Source organism: Spea bombifrons, chromosome 12 (genome assembly GCF_027358695.1).
Source record: "Spea bombifrons isolate aSpeBom1 chromosome 12, aSpeBom1.2.pri, whole genome shotgun sequence".
NCBI lineage: Eukaryota > Metazoa > Chordata > Amphibia > Anura > Pelobatidae > Spea > Spea bombifrons.
This window is the reverse complement of record NC_071098.1, coordinates 27,410,711-27,435,667: the sequence shown is the minus strand read 5'-3', so window position 1 is coordinate 27,435,667 and position 24,957 is coordinate 27,410,711. Positions and strand designations below refer to the sequence as shown.

Sequence of the window (24,957 nt, the reverse complement as noted above, 5' to 3'; positions counted from 1 at the left end):
ATTGTCGGTGGGTTTTCCCACAAAAGGTCTATTCTTCATCCACGGTGCAAAGAACATCCGCTCATCTGAAGGTCAGGCTGAGGTGCTCATGGGACCAACTCCCCTTTGATTTTACTCCTAAACAAAGATAATGATTCTGTTTGGAACGTGTGCCTTATAATTAAGCAGCTGACAAAGCACAATTCTATCGTGGGTTTTTGGCATACCCAGCCTCGTTATATCTAGCTGTATCTTCTGCGTAAAGCGACACTCCAGTCATCATATGCGATGTATATGACAGGTGGGTGGTCTGGTGCAAATGCATGGGGGGGGATTCTGCAGAATTTCACCCCCCCACCTGTTAAATACCCCGCAGTAGATCTTGCTGCACGTGATGTACTCTCCTCCAATCCGCTCCAGCGCTGACTCCGGTGAATGATGCCGGTTTAGTGCTGTCATTGGTGGGGCTTACTCCCATTGATTTTGTTGGAAGCACTTTACGGCTACTGACTGGCAGCTCAAGCAACCAATCGGTGGCAAGAAATGTGAGATCAATGATAAAGAATGAAGATTTTGCAGCGTGGCTACGCGTTCTGGGTCAGTTTTTTTTTGTTTTTTGGAAGAACGTTACTCGGAGGGTATGGGGTACTCTGAGTATTTTAATACGCGTTCTTCTATAGGTCTTTCAGGGCCGATAACTTGTACATTTATTCTAATACTAGCTTTTAGTGCATAACCTGCTCCTACACAAAGTAGCTTATGGAGCGGCTCAACAAAGACTTGGTTTTGAGCCACCATTGAAGAATTGTTGGAAGCATATTTTACAATATAGTATTTACCCAAAGCTATGTGCAAAGCTCATCATGAAATATCGTTCAATAAAATTCCCAACTAATGGAAAAATTGTTCAGTGTAATTTTATTTATTTTACTCGGTTCACAGAGCTGCTATTTTTCTTTATTTTTTGGGGGGGCCAGGAACAGCCATCAGCTTTCAGAGTATTAATTACTGCAAGTGCGACACTGGTTATGATGTATACATAACGCAGGAAATATGGCATAAAGGAATGGGTATTGTCGGGAACCTAAAGCTTTATGGGAAAAGAGACTCGTGGATCTGAAATCTTCTTGATGGAAAAACACGTAGTTGATATATTTTTTTATATTTGGGAGGCCAAGAAGGAAGCAGCGGCATAGGCCTGGGAACTTTCCGAGTCTGAGCCGGAGTCTCCGGACAAAGCGCGGCTTCCCTGGATCTCGGAGTCCCCCGAAGCAGAGCTTAGCCACATCCACACTTAAACTATTTAATGCGATCTGGGGCTAGCTCTGCTCCAGTATAGTTTATGACTGACACCCACCCCCCATAAAGTCAGCCCCTCAGGGTTCTGGGTAGTTTGCCCTTGGTAGTTCCCAGTATGAGTAGAGTTGGAGTAAAACTTCACCCCATCTCCAAAAATGGTTGGAAAGTAGCCCTTCCCATACTGGGGAGAAGCCTTATGCTCACGTCTGTGTTTCTGCCAACATACGCATTACAAGCACCATGACATATGTCATCGGTCCTGTGTGTTGTGATGTCAGAAACTGTGCGGCTGTCATCGTCACTTCTATGGCAGCTGAAAACCAGCCTACCGTGGTAACTCCGACAGTATTTTACCCAGATCTATCCATAAACAGCTTGCACCTACCCATTTACCCCGTCATCCATTATTCCAGGACACGCAATGACCAGCAAATGTAAAGCGCTGCCCCCTAGTGTCAGTGTACCTGATCCCGCGCCATGAGCTTATACATCCCCTAGCCTGCGCGGGGCAGCACTTTACACGCGAATAGTTTAGATATCCTGGGGGAAAAACATCCCCTTAATTATAACACAATTTGATCCGAATAAGTGTTTTCTTTACACAGATTCCAGTCAACAACCTTTATGTATCCAATCATCTAAACAGAGGAGGAGGCATGCTTAAACCGGCCCATCGCGGACAGAGAAAAATACTCCAAAAAACAAATATTAAGATCCTGCAGTAACATTCTTAGAAAACATGGTTCCTCTGCTTACTTATGCCCTGAATCATGAAATACCAGCCAGTTACAGAAAAACGATTTCTTTAGCCATATATATATATTATATATATATATATAGGGTGTCAGAGTTTGATGATGATGAATACATTCAGAACAGGTACCCCAAAATGACTTATTCCTTCAGAGACCGGACAATTCCCGTGAACGACAAACGCGTTCCTCTATACCACCCTTAGCCTATACATGAGGCACCGCTTCTCCCAGGCTGGAGATGTTCCAGGCTGAGGTCCCCGTGTACACGGACCTACAATGTAGTGTTTGATAAATCTGTCTTGAACCCTCTCTTTAAAAAAAAAAACAAAACAAAAAATAAATAATAAAAAAACCCATTGCACTGAACCGTCACACTCCTTTCCGGCACGTACATTTTTTTCTGTGTTTGTAACGGTCTTTAGAATATATTGATTAAGGTCCATTTTTTTGTCCATTGTTAAATAATAAGGCGTTTTTCCTTTGCAGGATAGTCTATAAATACCACCCCCCCCCCTCAGATGGACATGCTAGTCAGGTTCTCGTGGCTGAGAAGTCCCTTTCTGGAGCTGCTTACGACGTGGCTTGGGCCACAGTACTCCTGAAGATTGTGCCGCAAAGTAACTAACGCAGAGCCCAAACATGCTCGGTTGGGTGCTTGGGCGCCACCGGGTAGTTGCAAGAGTAGCGTGACTACGCCAGCCATGCCATCGTCTGTAGGTTCAAGAGTGATAGGACCTACCCTGAAGTTGGAGTACGTGTATCCCAATAACTGTGATAGGAAAGGGTCCGAGTGACGCAAAGTGGGAGGCTGTGGGCCGGTGGGGTCATACGACTTGACTCTGGGCTTTGAGCGGTGGTGGTGGTGATGATGGTGGTGGTGATGGTGCTGGAGCGGTGGCAAAACTGGTCCTCCTGGATGATGACATCCACCCAACACCTCCACGTCAGGCTGAAAGTACACGGTTAACTTGGCAAAAGGTCGGCTGGCCATCTTGCTCATCTCCTGCAGGTGTCGCCTCTGTTCCCTGCGTACATCCAGCCACTGCTTGACCTTCCAGAGAAGGACGCAGGCCGAGAGGAAGAGAAAGAAGCAGCTGAAGAAAACCGAGAAGAAGACAAAGAGGTCAATGTGGGCTTGGTCCTGACGAAAGAAAAGTAGGCCTTGAGACTCTCCTAACCCATCAGATGTGTTCCCGAGAAGCAGCAGGTAGAAGCGGCTGTTCTTAAGCGTGTGCAACTCATGGGGATACGTGATGACCACTCGGTCTCTAACCCCTCGTACAATAAGCACGGTCTGCTCGTTGCTAACTGTGATGTAGGTGATCAACCCACGTGGACGTTCCTCTCGAAGCCAATTCGCTTTCCCAGATACATGGCCGACGCTCCCGTTGATAGAAAAAGCGGTTAATGGCTCGGGGCCACCGTGCACATCATGGTCGGTCAGCTTGTACACGCGGACAGAGTGAACTCCTGAGAATGGGTTCACGTCGACGGCAAAGCTCTCGGCGGACGTGGACACGTACACATCCACGCAGCCAAAGGTAACGTCCACGGTGACCCGGATGTCCACATTGGTGAATTTCGGTTGGACCCCAAAAAAGACGGTGCGTCCGAAGGGCAGATTCTGGATGTTGGGCTCGTGAAAGCAGTTATTCTGCGAGGTTGGGTCAAAGCAGTACTCCTGCTCCACGGTCATCAGTCTATAACACTGTCGGCCATTGACAGGAGTTCCGTGGAAAGAGTCTTTGCACTTGGAACACTGCGAAAAGATGCGAAAAATAATTAATAGTAAATAATAGATTGCGTGCAATGAGTTCAAATATTAAAGATGCTTTCGCTACACCTTAGAACCTTCGCTCCGAGGTTCTGAAGATGTGTCCGGCCACAATTTTACCGGGTAGATGTCATCAGGTGTTGCTCCTCACTATACAAAAGCACCAGCAGTGGTGGGATCTCCAACAAGCCGGTGCGGGTTAACGTTCTTTGGCATAACAGGTAAAACCTGATCCGTTACCTGATGTTTGTAGCAGTCTTTCCTGTCGCTCTGGGGACTGCTCTGGCAGTTTGCACTTTCCGTGTTGTTATTACAAGGGCAGTTGGTCCCGTCGAACTCATTGCATGTATCTGCATGCCCGTTACACTGACATCTGCGAAAGGCACGTGAGAGCATTACGGAGGGGACCAAGCAAACAAAAAAAGCACAGAAAGAAGAAAGGCTCCAAGACAGAGGCGGTGAGAGACGGGGTTTCACCGTATAGAACGTCGCAAGTGACAACAAAAGGGTCAATTCACTAAATGGCAAGACCTAGATGGGGTAACATTTACCTCTACATCATGGTGGAGCTCCAACTTGTAGTTAGATGTCCTGGTGGATGTTTTTTTTTTATTGTGAGTTTAACGGTCTGTATTTTTAAGGAAAACCGAGCTAATTATGCGATATATTTTTTATTTTGTATATTAAATTGAAGTTTTGCAATACTGCACTGTATCTGTTTTTTTGTGGTTTTAACTCCTTTTGAATATCCACAGATACACGTCCAGGTTCCACTTGATGACAGTGAAGTTTATATACTTTATATTTTATATTGGGTTGGATTTATTTGAAGGAATACCTGGAGTAAATCTATGACATTGGGATTCATTTTAAATGTTAATTTGATTAATCTGATTTTCGGATAATTTCTTTGGGCTGGACAAGCGATTGCATGTATATCCAGATCCATTTTATACGCCCCGCTGGCATTAGCGCAGGACGTGTTTGGAAAGCCAGATCATTTAGATGTTTAAACAGCCATGTTTATTGGAGGAGGTTTATACTCTTGTAAGCGCGTCCTTAAAATGGAATGTTAGTCCAATAAAAAAAGTATTATTTTATGTTGCAAAACTCATTTCTTTTTTTAACTTTGGAGAACCATATAAAGAATAATCTGGGAAGCCAGACGTGTATTCTGGTTGGGTACTGGGCAGCTCCCCAAGTTTTTTCCCCGTGACCTACGTCCAGAGCCGCCACGTTCTCTGCGGTTATCGCCCAACACGGCCATGTGCCCCTGGTTCTGCAGCAGAGGAGCGGCTGCCCTAGTCAGCCTAGGCTCATACAGGCCACCACTGGGAGCCCCTAGGTGACTAGCAGAACCATTAAGAGCCCTCAGGCCATACCTCTTTGTTCATATATAATAAACACGGTATTACGTCAGGAGCGCCATAGAGTAACTCACTTTGTGCAGTGCTTATCCAGCAAGAAGTACCCTGGGAGACACCCTTCACATTTGTCTCCATAGCTGTTATTCTGACAGTGAACGCACAGCGCCGCGTCCTCGGCCGGGCCCTGGCTCACCCATCCTGGGATCTACGAACGGGAAGGAAAAGGTTTAAGGCTATTTAACAGACGGTGTGACGCACTTTAAATAGAGGAAGCACGCCAAGCGCTAACAGGGAACTAGAAATGTTCTGCGTTACACGCGTGCCTGACGTTCCGTGTGTGAAATACGAGTGCCCATCCGAGTTAATAAGTGTATAGGTTTATGCGTGTTTCCCATGCAAGGGATGTCAAAGCTCGCAAACAGGCTGGGACTTCCGGGAGCAGCTTGAGCCGCTCGATTCACGTTCAGAAAATTATTTCTGGGATATATACAGATTCCTGGTCTGTTTGGAGCTTAACGCGGCTGATCTAGGCCATCTAGGGGCTGTTATCAAAGCAATTTAAGAGATATCGGGGCAAACGTTCTAGTTTTATGAGACTAATAAGAATGATCAAAACAACAAGTTACACCCCAAAACACGATATCTATTTTTCTGAACGCATGTTATATTTATTCATATAGCGCCAGCAGATTCCGTATCGCTTTAGTGATAGCGGTAAAATCAGGCACTAGCTGAGCGCCCCCTGGTGGTTATTTGTGGAACTTGGTGGGGAAAGTACCAGGGATTTCAGCGCATGTTAAAGGGGAATTGACATCTCTCACCATAGCTGGTAATTAAAACTACCTACAATTTGTGCTGTGATCAGCCACTTATAGAACGGAGAGATTTGGCAGCGCTTTAAATCGTTCCACTCCAGATAGCGCCATGAGCAGCGATCCCGGCCTGCGAGGTCGCTTGTATTTCTGTTCTGTCCACATACCAGTTTGGGATCCAGGGGGTATCGCTCGGGCTCTCTCAAGGCCTTCTTGTGTTCGTCCCGGGTCATGCAAACCTCGCTGTTTCCCCGACAGAAATCCAGGCAGGGTCTGCACGTTCCGCCATTCAGAGCTGAACCCACGAAGAGGGGCTTGCACTTCTCACAATGATCTCCCTGGGGAGGAACGGGAAGGAGAGGCGGCCGAGACGGTTAGAATAGCAATAATACATTAAGTATGACTCTGTTTGTGCTCCCTGTTGTAATAAGAAGTCAGACCTGGCTTAGGTCAACTTAGGCCCAGGATGGCAGGACTGAGGGGGCCCCTAGGCCACTTTACCAGGGGCAGATCATCCCTATTGAGCTTCCTGGTTCACTATGGCTTTTAATGGGCTGGTTGAGGAGATCAGTGAGATTTTCTGCCCACTTTCCCCTTTTACAAAGCGACATAATATCCTGGCAACACACAGAGAGCAGGAGAGCGCGCGGAGAGCAGGAGAGCGTGCGGAGAGCAGGACACGTTAGGCTTATAACCTGTCTCTCGATCTACAGGTAGATTCTGGGGTTGACTGGGGCCACCTCCCTGGATGAGACCTACGTCAGCGCCCGCTTAAATACACCAACGATCACATGAAGAAGTGGCCGGTTTGTCCAGCTCTCTCACCATGGTGTTGTTGTGACATTGTAGACACTTGTCCTCGGCGCCCAGCCCCGCACAGTTGCTGTGCTTGTTGCACCGACAGGCCACCGAGCAGTTCTCGCCGACGTAGCCAAAGTCACAGTGACACTGGTTGGGTTCCACGCAGGTCCCGTTTACACAGCCGTGCTCGCAAACAGGGTGACACAGCCCGGTCACGCTGCAAAAAGAAAAAAATATATATAAAGAAGTCAAAGAGGAAAAGGGAGAAGGGGGGAGGGAGAAAAAGGGAGAAAAAAGGGAGAAGGGGAAAAGGGGGGAAGTTAGAAGGGGGGAAGTTAGAAGGGGGGAAGTTAGAAGGGGGAAAGGGGGGAAAGGCAATGGTAAAAGGGAAAGGGAAAAAAAGGAAAGGGAAGAAGGAAGGAAAGAAAGTGAAACGATACTTAGGAATAAAGAGGATGACATATCCAGAGAGACACAAATGTTCATACGACAGGTTTGCCACAAATATATGTTTATGATTAGTAACATTAGTACATTAGTATTTTCCTCTTGTAGGAAATGATATACTGGGCTTTACACTTGCAGTGTTCACTCCGGTAAAGTGGGGAGTTTAACCTTTTCCATTTCAGTCTATCTCTCGGTGTAACAGAAGAGCTGGCATACGCAGCTCGCACACATAATGATATTTCGATTAATAGATCTGTAGATCTGGGGCCAGATAACTGCAGGTTCACCGTGGGCTACTCCATGCCTCCTAGCGGCCGGCCATAACTCTTTCGCCAGCTCTGCCACGGTGCCAAAAAAGATAGAGGCCATAATATGGACGGTACCTAACGGGGTACGATCGGTGATCAATAAAAACTTTCCCTACAAGAGACGATCCTGCCGACAGCCCCGGGGATCAGTCATGAGCTTATCATCAGGGACGGGATATTATGATGATGGGGTATAACCACTGTTATATTTGAAAGAAAGGCGCAGACTCCCATCACTCACTTGTGCAGCAGGTATCCTTTCTTACAGGTGCACTTGTACCCGACCGGCAGGTCGCTGCAGTTCTGGGTCTCGTTACAGTCGTGGTGCTGGTTCAGACACTCGTTCTCGGGAGGACAGGACATGAAGGCCCAGTGAGACTCCGCGGAAGCGCACTGCTCCCTCATCACAGCTAAAACGATAAACATCCTTACAACATCTCATAGAATCACCCGCTCCATCTAGCCTTCAAATATCTATCTTCATGATCTTTTCATAACGTATGCCTCGTGCCTTACCTTTAGTAGGACCGCTGAGCCCCCCTTCCAGGCACTGTCCCTCTCCGTTACCGCCTCTGCGGGCACACCAGCCACAGCGCGGGTGCTGGATGCAGGCAGCACAGTGAGTGTGACGGGAACAGGACGGCGAGCAGCTCTCCGTGCCGCTGAGGACCCTGCCACACGCCCCGGCGGCACAGCGCATCGGCAGGAAGGTCGGACTCATGCACTGCCGGAGCACAAAAGAGGGCAAATTTAAGACAAATCTGGCAATACCACGACTACGAGACCCAAACCACAAAACTTGATTAAATATCCTAAAAAGCAACGGTATATTTGTACTTTTTGCTATAAACATGCCCCTTAGTATCCCGTACATGATTTATTTGATCCATACATCCATACATCATCTATACGCATGTCCGTGACCATACCTTCTTCAGGGCCACACTCCATACACACTGCTGCCACCCTCCGTCCGCCCCCTTGGAGCTCAGACAGTCGTGGCAAGCGGTGTAGTTGTGACACGGAGTGGGACACGGAAGAGGAGGAGACGATTCCACTGGCATCGGAGACACGTTGAGCAGAGAATGGCTGAAACACGTCCAGTCGTACGTGGGCTGCACGCTGAGAATACGACGAGTCTCTCCTGGGATGGAAAAAAAGAGAGAGACACGGGGTTAACTGCTCTGTTACGGCAGGGTGTCATCCAAAGAAGAGACCTCTGAGGTCCCAAGACTCAATACTGGTCCAATAAGGGGTGTCAACCTCAACTAAAGACACCAGGTAGATAAGGCAGGAGGGAAAAAGCATCAAAGAATTGGATATAAACTTTAAATTTGTTAATAGGAGGTCACCCACCTGTGCGTTTAAACTGCCGAGTCCACATGCACTTCCCAGAAGCGGTGCACTTGTGGCAATCAGAAGCCTCGCACGAGATCTCGGAGCAGTTACTGGCCAGGAAGATCTCGCGCTGGTTAATGCGGCAGTCGTTTTCCGACGTGCAGCTCCCATCGCTGCCGATGCAGGCCCCCTCCGGGCAGTTGGTGCACCATTTGCAACGAGGAGACCCCTTGGGGAGGATGGACACGTAAGGTGTTACGGCAAACAGCATGATGTAAATGGCTACTGCCCAAAATCCATGCGCTTTAAAGACTTCGCTCATGTACCATGAGGTTAAATTCATAACACCACACTACAGTAGTCCATAAACACTGACACAACATGTCCGCTCTCCAGCGGGACCTCTCAGGATGCCCCCAATACCCACCACACAACGTTCTACATTGTGGGCGCTACAATTGTTTTGTGGTCGACACTCACCATCGCGAGCTGTGCGCCCATGGAGCGCGGGTGCTGGGCTAAGCACTCACTGCACGTCTTCAGTCTCCTGCAGTCCTCAGCCGATCGGGGCAGCGGGAAGCACAAGCTGGAAGCCATGGGGCAACTACGCCTGGGAGTAGGAGATCCCACAGTGAGCGTAAGGAGGAGCAACAAGGCAAAGGTGGACAAAACTTTCATATCATGGCATGGTTCTGATACATTTCCTACTTAAACACACCAAATTAACTGTTTATGGCAGAGCTAAAGTCCTTAGTTGGATGGTGAGTCCTTTGGGTGATTAGGACCAAGACATTCTATTGTTTACTAACTAAACCACACAAAGCAAAAAGTGAAACCTAAACGATAGACTATAGGGATATAACGGTTACCTCTCGGCGGTATCCGCAGACACGCAGCTGCGCTGACACCAGACACAGCTGCCGGCGCTCTGGTTGCAGGCCGAGGCGGAGGTAAACAGCATACAAGGGTCGGAAGGAATGGAGAGCGTCACCATGCGGCCCAGAGCAACACCGTTAAACCCTCCGGAGATGTAAAGGCGCCCATCGACCACAGCAATGGCGTGTCCTATTGACTCATTCATGGGGATGCCCACCACCGTTTCTGCAAAGAACATACAATCAGCAGGGGCTATCACTGTGGTCCTTCTTCCTCCATCTCCAACCAGAGCTTTGTTGGGCGTTGTATTCTTTATGTGCTTTTTTGTTTCTGCTTGGTGGCAGCCCACTTACCAGTCCTGTTCGGCCGGATCCAGGTATTGCAGTGGATCTGGTAAAAAAGAACCTGATTGCTGTATTCCTGATGTTCTGTGCGACCTCCAACCACAATCATGGTGTCTTTCAGCACGGCCGCAACATGGAAGAAGTGGGACAAGGGCTATGGAAAGATAAGGAAATGTATGAGAGAGGAGAACACGCAGATAGTCAAAGATCTGTCACCAGGTAAAAATAAGGTTTTGCTCTTGTGTCTACAGAAAGAAGTCCCAACTGGTAGCTCTCAACTTTGGAACGACTTCCATGATGCATGACATGGCACGTAGATGAAGACATCTTTCTATGTGGGATCAGTGTCCCCCAAATACTGACACAGATCTTTGGCCAGCATATAGATTGTTGTGGTGCAGAAATCTCACTGAATTGCGCATTTTTAGTTATTTACATAACACAGAGTTGAAACATGAACATGAAGAAGCAAAAAAAAGGGCAAATTGTTTGTGTGGGGGAGGGGGGCAAAAACATGGGTGATTAAATTTGAAAAGTGGGTAGAGCTCACAATGAGTAGTAATGGAAATATGTAACGAGATTGTGAAGGGTCATAAATGCAAGCGGTTACCCTTTTTGGGGGACGGCTGTAGAAGGGAAATTACCTTTCTCCCCTGAGAGGGGGCAAGCAGGCTCCAGGTCAGGTTGGGGTAATATAAGCTGTAGAGCTCAGGGGATGGGGTCACAGCCTCTACGTGGAAACGGTGTCCCCCAAACACGTAGAAGGCATCGGTGGCCTCGTGGTACACAGTCGAATGGCCATACAGACCTAAGGCAAAAAGTAAAAGTGGTTGTCATGGTTACAGCAGTAGCCACAACGCTACCAAGTACTTCCGAGAACATCACTCTGTTCTTAGTTTGTTTTTAATTCTTTAACACAGCTCTATTGACAGGCCGATGTTTATTTACTGCCTGTACAACTTCTACTGGAAGTCTATTTCAGGTAACTACTACCCTTTTGGTAAAGTAGACTCTTTTCAATTACTTACCTGTGGGAGGTGTGCCCGTCTGGTGTCCCACCTTCCAGGTCTCTAATTCAATGTTGTACTCCAGCACGCGGTTATTAAAGCCATTCTCAGGGGAATATCCTCCGATAAGTAGCAGCGAGGATCCACGGCGAGGAGTGAGTGTGTGACCAGCTACGGGTGGCACCAGAGGGGCCTAGGTGGGGAGAAGAGAAGTTTCTTTGCTTGTCAACTGAGAAGTTGTGGAAGTAAACATAATCTACTAATGACGGCAGAATAAAAAGTTGTGCTAATTGTGAATGAATGAGTGAATGAATGAATGAATGAATAAATAAATAAATGAGGCTTAAAAGGTGGAAACAGCACTATCTGTGTCAGCAAAAACAAAATATACATGAGCCAAGAAAGCAAAAGGTAAACTTACAGGCTCGCGTCTCCACTGGAGAGTAGTAAGGTTTAAAATCCAAAAGTCACTGGATGCTCCGCTGCTCGTAAGGCCCCCCAGCACATACATGGCGTTGCGCATGCTGTTGTATGCAGCTGCATGGAAATAGCGTGAATTTGGACCAGGTCCTCCACCTTCTGTGCCGGCCAACATCTGTGTCCAACGTCTCTCTGAGATAGAGTATCTAGCGGCAGGGAGAAAGAGATGAGATTAAAAAAGGTGTGAAGAGGAATCACAAATATTTGATTGGCTAAATCAGATCTGTTCTGAGAAGACACAGAACTCACCTATATACACTGCCCAGGACGCCGTCTCGAAGTGACAGGCCCCCAAACATCCACAGTGTATTATCCGGTCCCTCCACCATGGTATGGCCCAATCGGTGCAGGAAGCGACTGGCCGTGTCCTATAAACAGAGATGTCAACAGGGGATGACTCCATGGTTTTAGCGTAAAAAATATCTCAGTGGAATGGAAAAACACGACCAATTACATTTGGACCAAGACAGATGGACAGATAATGTTATGTGTGAGTGTAGTGCAACAGAGTGAGATAAAAAATGTTGCAACTTTCTTTTTTGGCATTTGATAAAGGAATGAATGTTGGCCACTGGACCAGCTTTGTTGACCCAGTTACCATTCCCTCATTAAAGCTCCTGGAAGGGTCAGCTCGTGCAGGTAAATGCAGATGACTTACCGCCGTCAGCTGAGGGTCCATCAGACTCTCCCACACAATCTTCCCGGAGTCCAAATAAATCGAACAGTCCTCGCCAGCATAACCAGGAAAGCAAAAGCAGAGGCCGAGTGTCTGCAGAGGAGAGCATAGGCTTTTCCTAAGAACTCAGTCTATGCACCAGAATAGCAGGAACAGCAGATGCCGGCTATTAAGGTTCCACTGGGTGGACCTCTCAAAATAAGTCATGCAGAAATTTTGATCTATACCATCATGTTAGTTCCCATCGCTTAGAAATCATAAATACTAAATCATTTAAGGTTAGTTTATTAGAAATAAATCAGATATTATTCAGTAACGGTTGCCGATGTCTGAAAAACAAGGGACCATAGGAAAGGCTCTCTCACCCGGTTGCAGACGCCTCTTCCGTCCTCGGCAGAGCAGTTCCGCGGACACGCGGTGCGCAGGCAGCTCGGACCTGACAAGGGGCTTCTGCAAACACACGTCTGCCCTTGGCAAACCTGATTCTGCCCGCACGGAGGGTTACAATGATGCACGGTGTACGTCGCATTAAACCCTGATGGCTCAGTGGTGTTGGCTTCATAGTAAACGACCAGGAGACCTAGGAGAGAGACATATTGCACCTTTACTGCATTATCCTGAGCCACTTGGATCAGTAAGGGTACCCCACCATGGACGGAGCACATGGCTGATATTTACCAATCTGCTCAAGCACAGGGTAGGTTTCAATAAGACGAGGAACAATTTTCTTCCTAACAGACACTAACCCGTAGTTGCTTCTACTGTAAGCGGCTCTGCTCCTCTTCCTCGGCCACAGAAGGCTCCTAGCAAACTCCGATCCGACTGTAAAAGTCCAGTGTCCAAGAACGCGGGAATCCCATCAAATACGTAGACGTAGCTGTGCTGTAAAGACAGAACTGGGAATGTGAGGCGCGGGAGCTAGAATGGGAGACCGAACCTACCGATGTAAAAAGGCAGCCCTGCCAAAAGTTGACAGCGGCACTCACCGTGCACGGAATGCTAAAATCAGGCTGAAGACTGAGCGTGAGCCTCGGGCACGCGCTCTCCGGGTGGCAGGGTTCGGGTCGCTGAGACACGCTCAGCACCCACAGACAGTACGAGCCGCCGGGAGAGCCCAGGGCGGAAGAGGACACATTGGAGATGAGCTGCCGGCCCTGGCACTCTAAGTAACACGTCCCCCCGTTCCTGGAACATAAGGGATCCATAAGTGTTTAAAGGAATATGTGCCCCTCATGTGTATTCATGAAGTAGACAGAGGACCCTCTCCTATCCCATGTTCCCGGAGACATACCTGGGGTCTCCGTAGTACCCCGGGGCACACTTGTCGCAGTGATCTCCTTGTGTATTGTCAGTACAGTAGCAGACACCCGTCTCTCGGTCACAATATCCCAGCTCGGCTTTCCCGTGCTTGTTACACACGCATTCCTGGCACCCGGGCTTCTCCGTAGCTATCCCATAACTTCCGGGCTTGCACTCTTCGCAATGTTCACCTTGGGTCCAATCTGTAAAATAATGACATAAAACAGAAAGCATTCGTACTTATTATCAGAACACAAATGTCAAAGCATTCAAATGTCGGAAGCATTCAGTGTTCTCGCTTATCCCATTACCCTGGCAGGCATCGCAGGTGCCGGGGCCGTGAGTGCACGTGCTGTGGAAGTGACACCCGCAGTCCACGCTGCACTCCACGCCACTCTCATTTACAGCGATGCGGTCCGAAGTCCACCCGAGGTCACACAGACAGGAGTAAGACGGGGGTCCACTGCAAGTCCCGTGAGAGCATTCATTGTAACACCTAGAGAAAGAAACAATACCCGGTTACATCAATCGGAATTGGCAATTATGGACCTAAAGAGAACCCTACAAGCTATATCATCTAAACATCATGTCCACGAGACACAAAGCACTTTGGATGGAGCGCAAGTCCTTACGTTTGGTTGCAGTGAGCCACGCCGTCTCCTGTGTAGCCACGATCACAGTGACACTCGTACGAGTCAAGTGTGTTCTTGCACGTGGCGTGCTGGTGGCAGGTGGCCATCCCCAGTCGGCACTCGTCGACGTCCGGACACGAGGCGTAAGACCACTGAGCCGGTTCCGAAACCGCCGCGAGTCCAGCCAGCGACAGAGCCACGGCGCATCCAGAATATTCACGCATGCCTGAGTAATCGCCCGAGTAACACCTTAAGGAGAGACAAAGGATTATGGAGTGTGAGTCTTGCGATGCACGTTAACGTATGTGAACACACACGCGTCTCTACTCTCACCTGCCAAGCGTGGGATTATCGACATTGCCGCACCAGCCACATTCAAAGTTCTGCAAGCACTCCCGGCACGTGTTAAATCGCGAGCAGTCCATGCACTGCGGTACCGAGTGAACGCTGGGGGAAGAAAACCAAACAGGAGTCACACGCAAGACCACGGGGGCCGAAGAGATTAACAAGAAACGACAGCGTAAAAGTAAAATAGTAAATGGAAAAGTGAAAACGGACCCGAGAATTTTCACTGGTAGCGTGAAACTGGACTTGCTACCTGTATTTTTCTAGTTGAATAAGATATTTTGGTTAAAAAGGTAGAGATTGTACGTTCCTACGCTGAGCTCATTTTCTTCTCTCTATTTTGGGGCTATAAGAGCTAATCAGCTACCGCTGGAGGAGAAACTTGAATAAAATCTAGCTAACCCACTAAAAGGTATTCAAAGATGGCTGCGAAAAAGGGCAATTTCTAATCCACTTATAATTTATTTATTTATTTACTAGCATTAAGCTTTCCTCTTGTAATGCAGGTAAAGGAAGAAATACTCTCACCGTGGCCCCCGTGCCGGCTCCATTACCCATGACTAGACTCACCTGTCATACCAATCGCGGCAGTCGCCGTAAGGGTACTTTGCCAGGTAGGCTGCGAAGTAAAAGCAGCTTCCGGTAGACTGGCACCATGCGCAGTGACTGGAGTTCGAGAGACATTCCGAACAGGACCGGCGTCTGGAGGAGATCAAAGGAAAGGGGTCAGAAACGTAAAGGCGTCCCACGGTTCACAGCAAACGCGGAGCCCAACGAGCGTAACTCACTGGTTGCAGGCGCGGGGACAGCTCTCGGGAGCCCGGATGGAGCTGCTTACTCGCCCTCTGCGGCTACACAAAGAGTCGCCTTTCTTACTGCTGTGTATTTGCCACTCGCAATATGGATCCTAGAAACACAACAACAACAACTGCTGAGGTGGACCTTCATCAGGGAGATCTCCGCCAACCGTAGGGATTATCGAGTAAGCACTCACCTTGGTGCAAGCTTCGCAATCGCGATATTCCTCGCACAGCTGGCAGTTGCTGGGAGAGAGAATTAGAGGTATATCTTGGCATTGCTCGGCTCCGTCGACCACGACGCGATGGTGGCACGTGCGGCTCTGAGGACACCAGCCGCAGCTTTGGTCGGCCAGGCAGGCCAAGCAAGACGGGTACACCGGGCATAAATCAGACCGATGAGGCTCCAGGAAGAGGAAGGATATCTCCTGAAAACGAAGGGTGGCATATGACTGTGAATGAAAAGGAGCCCAAACAAGCTCAGGCTCCTGCTGGCCAGCGGACCACAGAAGTCTCATACATAATCCCATACAGAAGGAGGACAGAAGAGTCTTACGCTTCCGCCATGGACGCCCGTGCGGTCCCACGTTAGGCTCAGCTCGCTCGTGTGCCCGTTGCCAGTATTGTTCAAGTAGCCTTCGATCTGTAGTGCGTAGCGGCTCCCGCGTTCCAAGAGAGGGAAGAGGCGCTCGCCGCTGTTCCTCTGTAGCGGGCGATGTTCCTTCTCCTGGTGCACAGACCATCGACCTACCTCTTCCTAAAGCGGGCAGACAGGATTCAGGCGAGAGATTTTGATGGGAGGTGAGTGCCTATACCACGCACGTTTAAATTGCCACTCTGTATTAGCCTCTACAACGTCTGCTGGGAGGCTGCCCCACTTATCTACTACCAACTCAGTAAAGTAAAATACAGGGATGAAAATGTAAGGTGATGAGGAGGAGTGTGACCTATCACGAAGCACATTGCTACCGTGCTTTGGTTTCTAAGTTTACAACGATTATCCAAATTCATTTCAGTATTTAAATATGTGAATAGCTTTTTTCCAGTCAATTTTCATATATCAAGGTCATAACATTATTTATTAAGAATTCGTAATGTATAAAGTGGCAGAAAAAAAAAAAAAAAAAAAATATATATATATATATATATATATATATATATAAATTATTTGGTTATAATTATATATAATACAATTATATGATTATGAAAATAAGTATAAAAATATAATTATTTAGCCAAGAGCCTATACCTCGGCTGGATTTATCTGAATGCTACTCCGGATGAACAGTGGTAGAATTGGTTTAAGTTACTCACCAGATTAGAGAGGGTGTTAGGAGTCCGTGCCAGCCGGGCGATGACGTAGAACCTCTGCATGCGGGCCCAGATAGAGACTCTATCGGGGGAAACCCCTTGGCTCAACATGGGGTACAAGAACCCCTTGTAAACCAGCGACACGTCCATTTCCGTACTGGGGTTCAGGGTGATCGTTGTGCTGCGCACTATGGAGACCTGCGGGAGAGAAAGGGTTACTCCCAACCAACAAGAACGGGCATCAAAATCAGTCACATGATCTAACAAAAAAGAGGATTATGAGATAAAGAGCGCCCTCCTTATAGCAAGCGTTGGCCGTGTACGGTTACACGCGATCATGAAGGTGTAAATAGGAAATTACCCGATCGGGCTGGGAATCGTTGCGAGGCTGCTGATATGTGATGAGGTGAAGACCAGGCAAAAAGTTGTGGGTCCTGCAGCCATCCAGGGAGGTGATGAACGTGGTGACCGGACCCCACCAGCCATACGTCCCCGAAATCTGGCCAACCCGGCACGTCGAGCGCTCTGAGGGTGGGAAAAAAAACACTTTTCTTACTATTCTTTTTTTCAGGTTTAATTATTTAAATGGAGGTGCCTCAACTTTGTTAATAATCTGACTGTATGCCAATATATATATAGTTCATTTATAACGCTCAACATCATTAAAATAAGAAAGAATAATGCTGCATGATTTGTAGAGGCCTCACCAGACAATGGCATGCAAGTCTCATTTTGGACACACCACCCGAACGCTCGGGGGATGTGAGACGAGGTGGTCACGTTGGTGCTGAATGCTAAGCAGGCCTGACAGTCGGAGAGGAGCCGGGCCAGTCCCAAACAGCTTTTATCAGGACACTGCAAGTAGAGAAGGGAGTCAATATGACAACGGGGATCTAGGAGGATACGGGGCGAGACTTTAGGGTCAATGCAACAGAAGAGATAGAAGGTTCCTACGTGTTTATTACGCTGGGACGTCTGGCAGCTGGTCTCACACCAGGAGCATTCTGGATCCTTGGAGCAGAATTCACTATCGTACATGGAGCAGTGATCCAGGTGATACTGCAGAGGTCAAAACACAGATACTAATGATACCCCGACACCCGTTACATTATCAATCTCTAATAATCACTGTACTCATCTACTCACATCCTGCACAGGGGTCTGGTACACAGACATGGGAACTTTAAAGGCAAGGAGATCCCCTCGGGGCGTACCACTGTATCCCCCAGCCACCAAGAGAACACCACCCTTCATCAGGGCAGCGACATGGGAGTACCGGCCCCTGCTTGAAGCCTGCCGCTCTGGAAGAGAGAAAACAAGGACAATGTAGACATCACAGGACGGAGGTTTGGTAGCATATGGTATCTATGGTGTGAAAAGCTCTTGAAGTTTGTAAACGGATGTTGAGGGGGTCAGTCCATCTCTTACCTTGATAAGTACGAGTGAGTTGGCTCATGACCTGGTTGGGAACCCACTGGTGGCAGCCAAGATGGTAGAAGAAGATTTCCTCATCATAACATTTCTCTTCCTGGTAGTGGATATGAAGGTTTCCTCCTGTTTCCACCAGTAACATAACACACGATGAGAAGAGTCATGCGCATTCTACACATATTCAGTTGCACATTTAACATAGCAGTTTAATATATATTTATTCTTTAAGGTCTATAACTATATATATATATATATATATATATATGCCCGGATCTAAAAACGTACCAAATATCACCATGTAGTTTCCGATGATGGTGGCGCTGTGGAAGGCTCTCTCTCGAGGTCCACGGCTACCATCGCGTGGTCTCAGTGTGGTCCAGTAATTTAGATCCACATGGAACAGATCCGTAGTGTTGACACGCATGCTGAATCTAAGCCATGAAAAGTTTAGTATGTTAAAATAAACCTGAACCTCGTGACTCAATTTAAATTTTGTGGAAAACAGCGTAATTTTTGGTATTACCGTGCAGTGGAGGGCCGGTGTCCTCCATAGACCACCAGAGAACGTGATGCAGCATGGAACACCATAGAGTGGCCGGCGGCTGATGGAGGCTTCCCTCCGCCAGGGAAAACCTGCTCCCACTCCCAGGAGTAAAGGTTCAGGCGGAACATCTGCGAGGAAAAAACATCCCGAGACGTGCGGCCTGTACAGGGGATGAGGAAAATGTGTGGAGGGGCAGGACAAGAACACGGAGGGGGAAAGAGGAACATTGTGAGAAGAAGAGAGAAACAGCGGCAAAGAATGAAGTCATCAGCAGGATAACAAACTTGATCATGACATCAATAACAATTAAATACTGGGAAACAATACAAATAAAGGTAGGTAGAGCCAACATCTACAACCCACATCACACAATTATATGAATACTAATGGAATCCAATGTCTTTGAGGAGAGTGGACCATAGAGAAGAAGCCTTGGCCCAATATCCTACTGAGTCTTCGTACCAAACATTAAGTAACTGAATGGTGTTTGACAGATATTGAGCGAGTGCCGTACATCTTTTCTTTACATATGCCGATTTTGATACAGACTATACTGCACTTTATTCTGCTTTCTTCCTTGTGAGGTTCTGATCCTTTATGAAGGAGAGCTGATCTCGCTTTATAAGCTGAGATAAGTTTGGAAGGTCTACCTTATATTTTGCACAGGGTTTTTATAGTTGGACATTATTTGAGCATATTTTCAACAGCAGCTGCAAGATCAAGATTACCAAAGCCTGGTGATAAAGCGACATGCCTCTTACCTCCGAAAACATACAGCCAGTGATCCACCATGTCTGCGGCATGGTTAGCCAAGGGTGGTGGGTGGAAAGGGCTGTGGGGTGTGAGCTCCATCCAACGTTCTTCCAAAGGTAGAAACACCCAGACATCCCCGGTCAGGCTTCCCCCAGAGAGCTCCCCACCAAATAAAATGAGTGTGTCGTTCCACGCAACCACCACGTGGGAATGGCGAGCGGCCTACAGAGAAAGAACGTTAAAGAAGTCTCTGGTCAACCAGGTTGTCCTCAACTTGACTTCACATCGATTATATTTCAAAGATTCAAATCTCAAGCTCATCCCCAAAAAGAAGAAAAATGTATTATCAAGTCTGTTGATGGTGACACTCGATGGTAGTCTACAACGCGCTGGGTGAGAAAGACTATGACATACCGGGCCAGGGCTGTATGTTCGGCTCTCCCATGTGTTAGACGTGAAGTTATAAATAACTAGGTCTCCCAAAGCAGAGTTCAAGTCAAGACCTGTAGAGATAGAAAACAAAATGAATCTAAAGGCTTCATCCCTCCTGATACTTCTGACAGTCCTGAGCGAAAACTCCAAGTATTCCCTACATAATGAGTTCCATTTCTAACCGAGCAGGTAGTTTTCTTTCCTCTGTTGGTCATGGAAGGCTTTTTTTTAATCAATGCAAGTGCAGAGATGTTCAGGTTTACATGGTTACAGTATCCAGCTGTGAATAGTTGTCCACAGAGAAGACTTTGATAAAAGTCTTTACCCAATAACCATAAAACAAAATTAAATATTGCCCATATCTGGTGGGGATCGGGGGTTCATAGAAACACACGAGGTCTCTTCTTACATCTCAAGAATGGTCCTCTGAGGTCTTCTCAAGCTCTACATGTCACTCTACAAAAGCTGGATCACTAAAAGGATCTCTGTTTGATTGTCTAGCACGCATGGCAACCTGCCTTAATGTTATCTTGTTGTAGAAAGACGTCAAACACAAATACCCCATACTAAGCACCTAGGAAGTCTCTTCTCTACAAAAGGACCTCAAGGATACTTAAATATGTGCTGCCATGTAGAATATCAACAAACTGATGTCTTACCTCCAAAGATGTATAAAGCATTCGTGGAGGCCAGATAGGTGCCAGCAGCTGCCGTGCGAGGGGAGAATAAGGGGTCCAGCCTGCTCACGTTGTACCATGTCCCAGCCCCCTGATTATCGGTCAATGACAGGTCACATTTCTCCCCAACATAACCTGGAGAGCATACACACCGCTGGGTCTCCTAAAAGTAAAAAAACAAAGAAAGAAAAAGATAAAAAATATTGCCAAAATCGAGGGAAATAAGCTTTAAATGTTTATAGACTAAGACTGCACGGTTTCAATGCAGGATTTGAAGGAGGAACCTATTGGAATTTGGCATTAAGTATGAAAAATTAAAACAAGTTACAAAAGTATATATAAAAAACATTTAAGCGCCAAGTCTCGACCACAGGTCACCATCAAGCTGCTCCTCATCAGATGAGACTAGAAGGTAAAGGTATCCTTGTCTTTTTACTGGTCACCAGTAAACCCTGACATAAAGGCTAGGAGGACAGAGGATGGGAGATAGAACAGTAACGATTTGGTGGTACGTTATTATGACAGTATTCTAGATTTTGTTTGTAAGAAGACACCTTGTTGCAGGTTCCATGTTGGGTGTTGCAGTAGGATCGGCAGTCGGGGACTTGGCACCCCTCTCCACTCCAGCCTGCGTCACACAAACACTGCCGGTTCTCCTGGCACAAGCCGTGGCCAAAGCAGCCTTGCGGACAGAGGGAGAAGAAGTACGTGGCGTTGAAGCCCAGCAGGTTATAGTTCGCGTCGCTGAAGAGATGAAGGAGCATCTGCGGGTAAAAAAGAGGAGCGTAAAAACGCTTATTCCAGCAGTTTAGATACATGTATTGCTTCTACGTCATGTATCGTGAGGACATGAAGGTCTTGCTGCTCTGGATAGGTAGAGCTAATTCTCAAGACAGATCACTGTTGAGTCGTTTCTTAGCATGGACACCAAAGGAAGCTCGATGACATCGACTCAATATCAACATCCCATTTATTTAAGGACACAGCAACATATTATTTCCATAGATATTTTTTTTTGGGGGGGGGATACATATTTTCATTATTTCCATAGAGGAAAACATCCATCTTTCTATCTATCGTAAGTGGATCTTCACCTTCCCAGACGTGGCCTCCAGGGTTGGCGGCAAGCTGCTCCCGCTGAGACTTGCCAGAAGTCGGTCGCTGTAGGAGTCTCCATCGTACACAAACAGGTAATCGTACGTGCATTCCGTGTCCATGAACAAGAAGCTGAGCAGCACTCGATAACTGCTGCTCGGCGCTGCGGGAACAGAAAGCGTGTAAGCGACCCAGCAGTGACAGAGGGGAGCGGTCATGGTCTCGGCTTACCATAGGTGATAAGACCGCCTGAACGCACTATTCAGGACATTAGACTATCCCTTACCTTCGATCAGCCATTCGCAGTTCCCATTGACGGAGTAGTTCCCGGGCCCGTCGCTCACGTATCCAGGGGCGTTGCGCAGCACGGTGCGTTGTCCCTTACAGTCCCCCGACGTTGCCCTGTGGATGAGGGCCAACAGCAGGAGGCCGAGGTTCCACCCGTGAGTCCACAGCCCGACCTTAGGTCCCATCACTGCTCTGCATCTCCTGGAAGGGGACCTAAAAAAACAAAAGTCCGCGGTCAGATGGGGAAAATGTCACGATCCAACCGAAGACTGAGGACGACCATTCCGAACCCATAAATAACGTTCCGCCAGAACGGGGTCCTCGCGGCCCCGGAACCGGCCGGTTTAAGACGTTCTTGCAGGAGTTAACTTTGCTTTTGATCCAGAAACTAGTGAACCCAATACAAATGCGAGTTAATTAGTAATTCATTCATAAGAAAGAGAAGCCACGGTGATCTCACAAACATAAAAACGACAGCATGGAAACACTCGGTACTCGTTTAACCCTTTCGTGGACTTCAGTATTAAAAAGGACTACTGGTTTTGTTCAAATATTTGCACATAAATCGCTGGATTTGAAATATCTCGTTACATTTTGCACGGTACCTGGTATTGTACACAAATCCTTTTTTGGGACCCAGCTCCAAATGTTATTTACAAAGCCTTAATTTCATCCGTACCAGAATATCGCAATGTGTGTTCATGTTATTGTCACTTTTGTATGTTTTTTGTATGTTGTTGGTATGTTGCTGACACTACCCAAAAGTCACTTATCTTTCAAAACCAAGTAAATTTTTAGGTACTCGCATCCATAATCCTCAGAGCAAAACCTGTAGTGTCTACCTGGAAAGCGTCAGGACGCCGTGCCGACAGCGCACACGGAGCATGTAACGCTGCTTAGGTTGGGGGAAAGCAGGGGCCGTAAGACATAAAAAGTTTGCAAAGTGCTCTTATCACCATAGCAACCGAAGGACTGGATGAATTGGCAGGACTGTTGCTATGGTGGTACCACCCGTTCTAAGTTTCTGTACATAAAGGAAAATGTTTTCCATATTAAGCCTTGAAAAGAGGTTCGTGGCTGCCCCTTTAATTACAAAACGGCAGAATTCTCAGACTCCAGGTATCGCCGCCGCTAACGTTCGGTGCTATTTATTATGGGTCGTAACAATGCATTTTCTGTTAAAAATAGAAGACTGAAAATAAAATAAAGCACGAATCTTTAATAGACGCGTCCAGCTGAAACTGTACATTTTTACCACAAAGCAGCTTTATCTCTGAGCACCACAACTCTTGAAGCTCAGTCAGCCTCCCGAGTGGCTAAGCATCATGGGAGTTGTAGTCAAAGCAGCTGGGTATGAACTAGCGGAATACCTGAAGTGTAGGATATCTGGGATGGCTGCGACCTGCTATAACCCCGATGTGCAGAATGCAAACTATCAGGCGGAAAAGGGGTTAAAATCCCCGGTTAAACACACGGGGAAGGTAGAGAATGATGCAGGGGCAACATTAGGGTGGGCTAACAATAAACACACCCCAGCCGGATTTTAACAGGGGTATTAACTCCCCACCACCACCACCACCACCACAGTGTGCAGCGCCAAAGGGAAATAATCATATAATAACCCCCTTACCCGGGCACAATGCGCAGCGCCGCAGACCGTATAAGCTCAGCCAGGACCCATTCTTTTTTGTTTTTGCTCACTGCGCGTGCGCAAAGGCTGAACCAACGCGAGGGGCACTGGGGGCGCAGCAGTGATGTCATCACGCGACCCAGCCCCCGGACTCTAGTGCAGTGCAGGCTGCCGGTGGGGTCTGTGAAGGGAGATGGGAGCACTGGGGGCAGAGTGTGCTACACGATAGAGCAGAGAGGGCAGTATGTGCCACACAGTAGAGCAGAGAGGGCAGTATGTGTCACGCAATAGAGCGGAGAGGGCAGTATTATGTGCCACACAATACAGCAGAGGGCAGAATGTATAACAGACAGAACAGTATGTGTCACGCAATAGAGCAGAGAGGGCAGAGTGTATAACAGACAGGGCAGTATGTGTCACACAATAGAGCTGAGAGGGCAGAGTGTGCCACACAGTAGAGCAGAGAGGGTAGTATGTGCCAATATTTGCCATAGAGTGGGCAGTATGCTGCATAGTGAGAGGTCAGGGTATACCACAGAGAGGGCAGTGTGACATACAGAAGAGCTAAATGAGTGATTGCGTTCTGTACCAGAGAGGGTTGGTAAGGGGCAATATGGCTGGGCATCTGTTGTACATTTTGTGATTTTCTTTATTAAGATAGGCACCCTTAGTAAAATCTATAACATTTATTATTTACGTTGCCATGACTCATTCTTCAGTTGTAGGACTGGACCAGGGTGCAATGTAGCGAAATCAAATATACAAAATGTATCACTTTAATAAATATTTTTAAAATATATTTTGCTGTTTTCTTTTTTAGTTTATCAATGGAATGAAGAACACATTTACATAATTACTGTATAGATCGCTGCATCTTCGTGTGTTTTAAAAGTCATTAGACACCAATAATGACCCCCCCAACGCCATCCTAATCACGTTCATCAAACGTATAAATACATCAATATAATAACTAAGATAAAACACTGCCTTATATCCCACCCGTATGCACACTGTATTCCAGATACACGGGTTCTCACACTCCTATCATCCTAAGGAGAATGTTAAAGTCCTGAAGTGGAGAGACCTAGCTGTCCATGGACTACAGACAGGGCACAGCAGATGTTTATTAACAGTTACATTAACGTTCACAAGTTTGGGGTCACAATCGTAAAAGGGTTTCTAACGATCCATCAGCCTTTTAAACTTGGATCAGCGAACACAACGTGCCATTGGAACACAGGAGTGATGGGAGTGAAAAAGAGCCATTGGAGCACAGGAGTGATGGGAGTGATAAAGGGCCATTGGAGCACAGGAGTGATGGGAGTGATAAAGGGCCATTGGAGCACAGGAGTGATGAGAGTGATAAAGGGCCATTGGAACACAGGAGTGATGGGAGTGAAAAAGAGCCATTGGGACACAGGAGTGATGGGAGTGATAAAGGGCCATTGGAACACAGGCGT

General features: G+C 47.3%; 1 protein-coding gene across 1 annotated transcript; it reads right to left on the bottom strand.

Moving 5' to 3' along the window:
- Positions 1-2,433: 2,433 nt before the first annotated feature.
- MEGF8 (multiple EGF like domains 8) lies at positions 2,434-23,568 on the bottom strand. Its single transcript, XM_053452550.1, has 43 exons — positions 23,498-23,568; positions 21,866-22,080; positions 21,579-21,742; positions 21,039-21,248; positions 20,467-20,647; positions 19,790-19,878; positions 19,384-19,597; positions 18,602-18,782; positions 18,364-18,509; positions 18,076-18,201; positions 17,794-17,948; positions 17,602-17,706; positions 17,355-17,502; positions 17,009-17,172; positions 16,651-16,845; positions 15,893-16,093; positions 15,534-15,764; positions 15,328-15,446; positions 15,110-15,241; positions 14,528-14,641; positions 14,195-14,443; positions 13,874-14,058; positions 13,555-13,765; positions 13,250-13,448; positions 13,010-13,145; positions 12,629-12,843; positions 12,246-12,356; positions 11,837-11,955; positions 11,529-11,733; positions 11,129-11,300; positions 10,745-10,908; positions 10,110-10,254; positions 9,750-9,981; positions 9,361-9,490; positions 8,899-9,109; positions 8,472-8,686; positions 8,059-8,266; positions 7,784-7,952; positions 6,812-7,004; positions 6,154-6,324; positions 5,249-5,379; positions 4,048-4,180; positions 2,434-3,792 (listed from the first exon to the last, which is right to left on the bottom strand). Exons 2-43 carry the CDS (start codon positions 22,050-22,052, stop codon positions 2,548-2,550), a joined length of 8,211 nt encoding a protein of 2,736 aa, XP_053308525.1. The 5' UTR covers positions 22,053-22,080; positions 23,498-23,568; the 3' UTR covers positions 2,434-2,547.
- Positions 23,569-24,957: the final 1,389 nt, after the last annotated feature.

What these genes read in the sequence shown, in the direction of transcription:
- MEGF8 (XM_053452550.1), bottom strand. Translation starts at nt 22,052, where the DNA reads ATGGGACCTAAGGTCGGGCTGTGGACTCACGGGTGGAACCTCGGCCTC. An exon ending in GAAGAGGCGTCTGCAACCGG is followed by an intron (nt 12,357 to 12,628) that starts GTGAGAGAGCCT and finishes TCTCCTCTGCAG; the next exon opens with ACACTCGGCCTCTGCTTTTG. An exon ending in TCTGCGGATACCGCCGAGAG is followed by an intron (nt 9,491 to 9,749) that starts GTAACCGTTATA and finishes TCCTACTCCCAG; the next exon opens with GCGTAGTTGCCCCATGGCTT.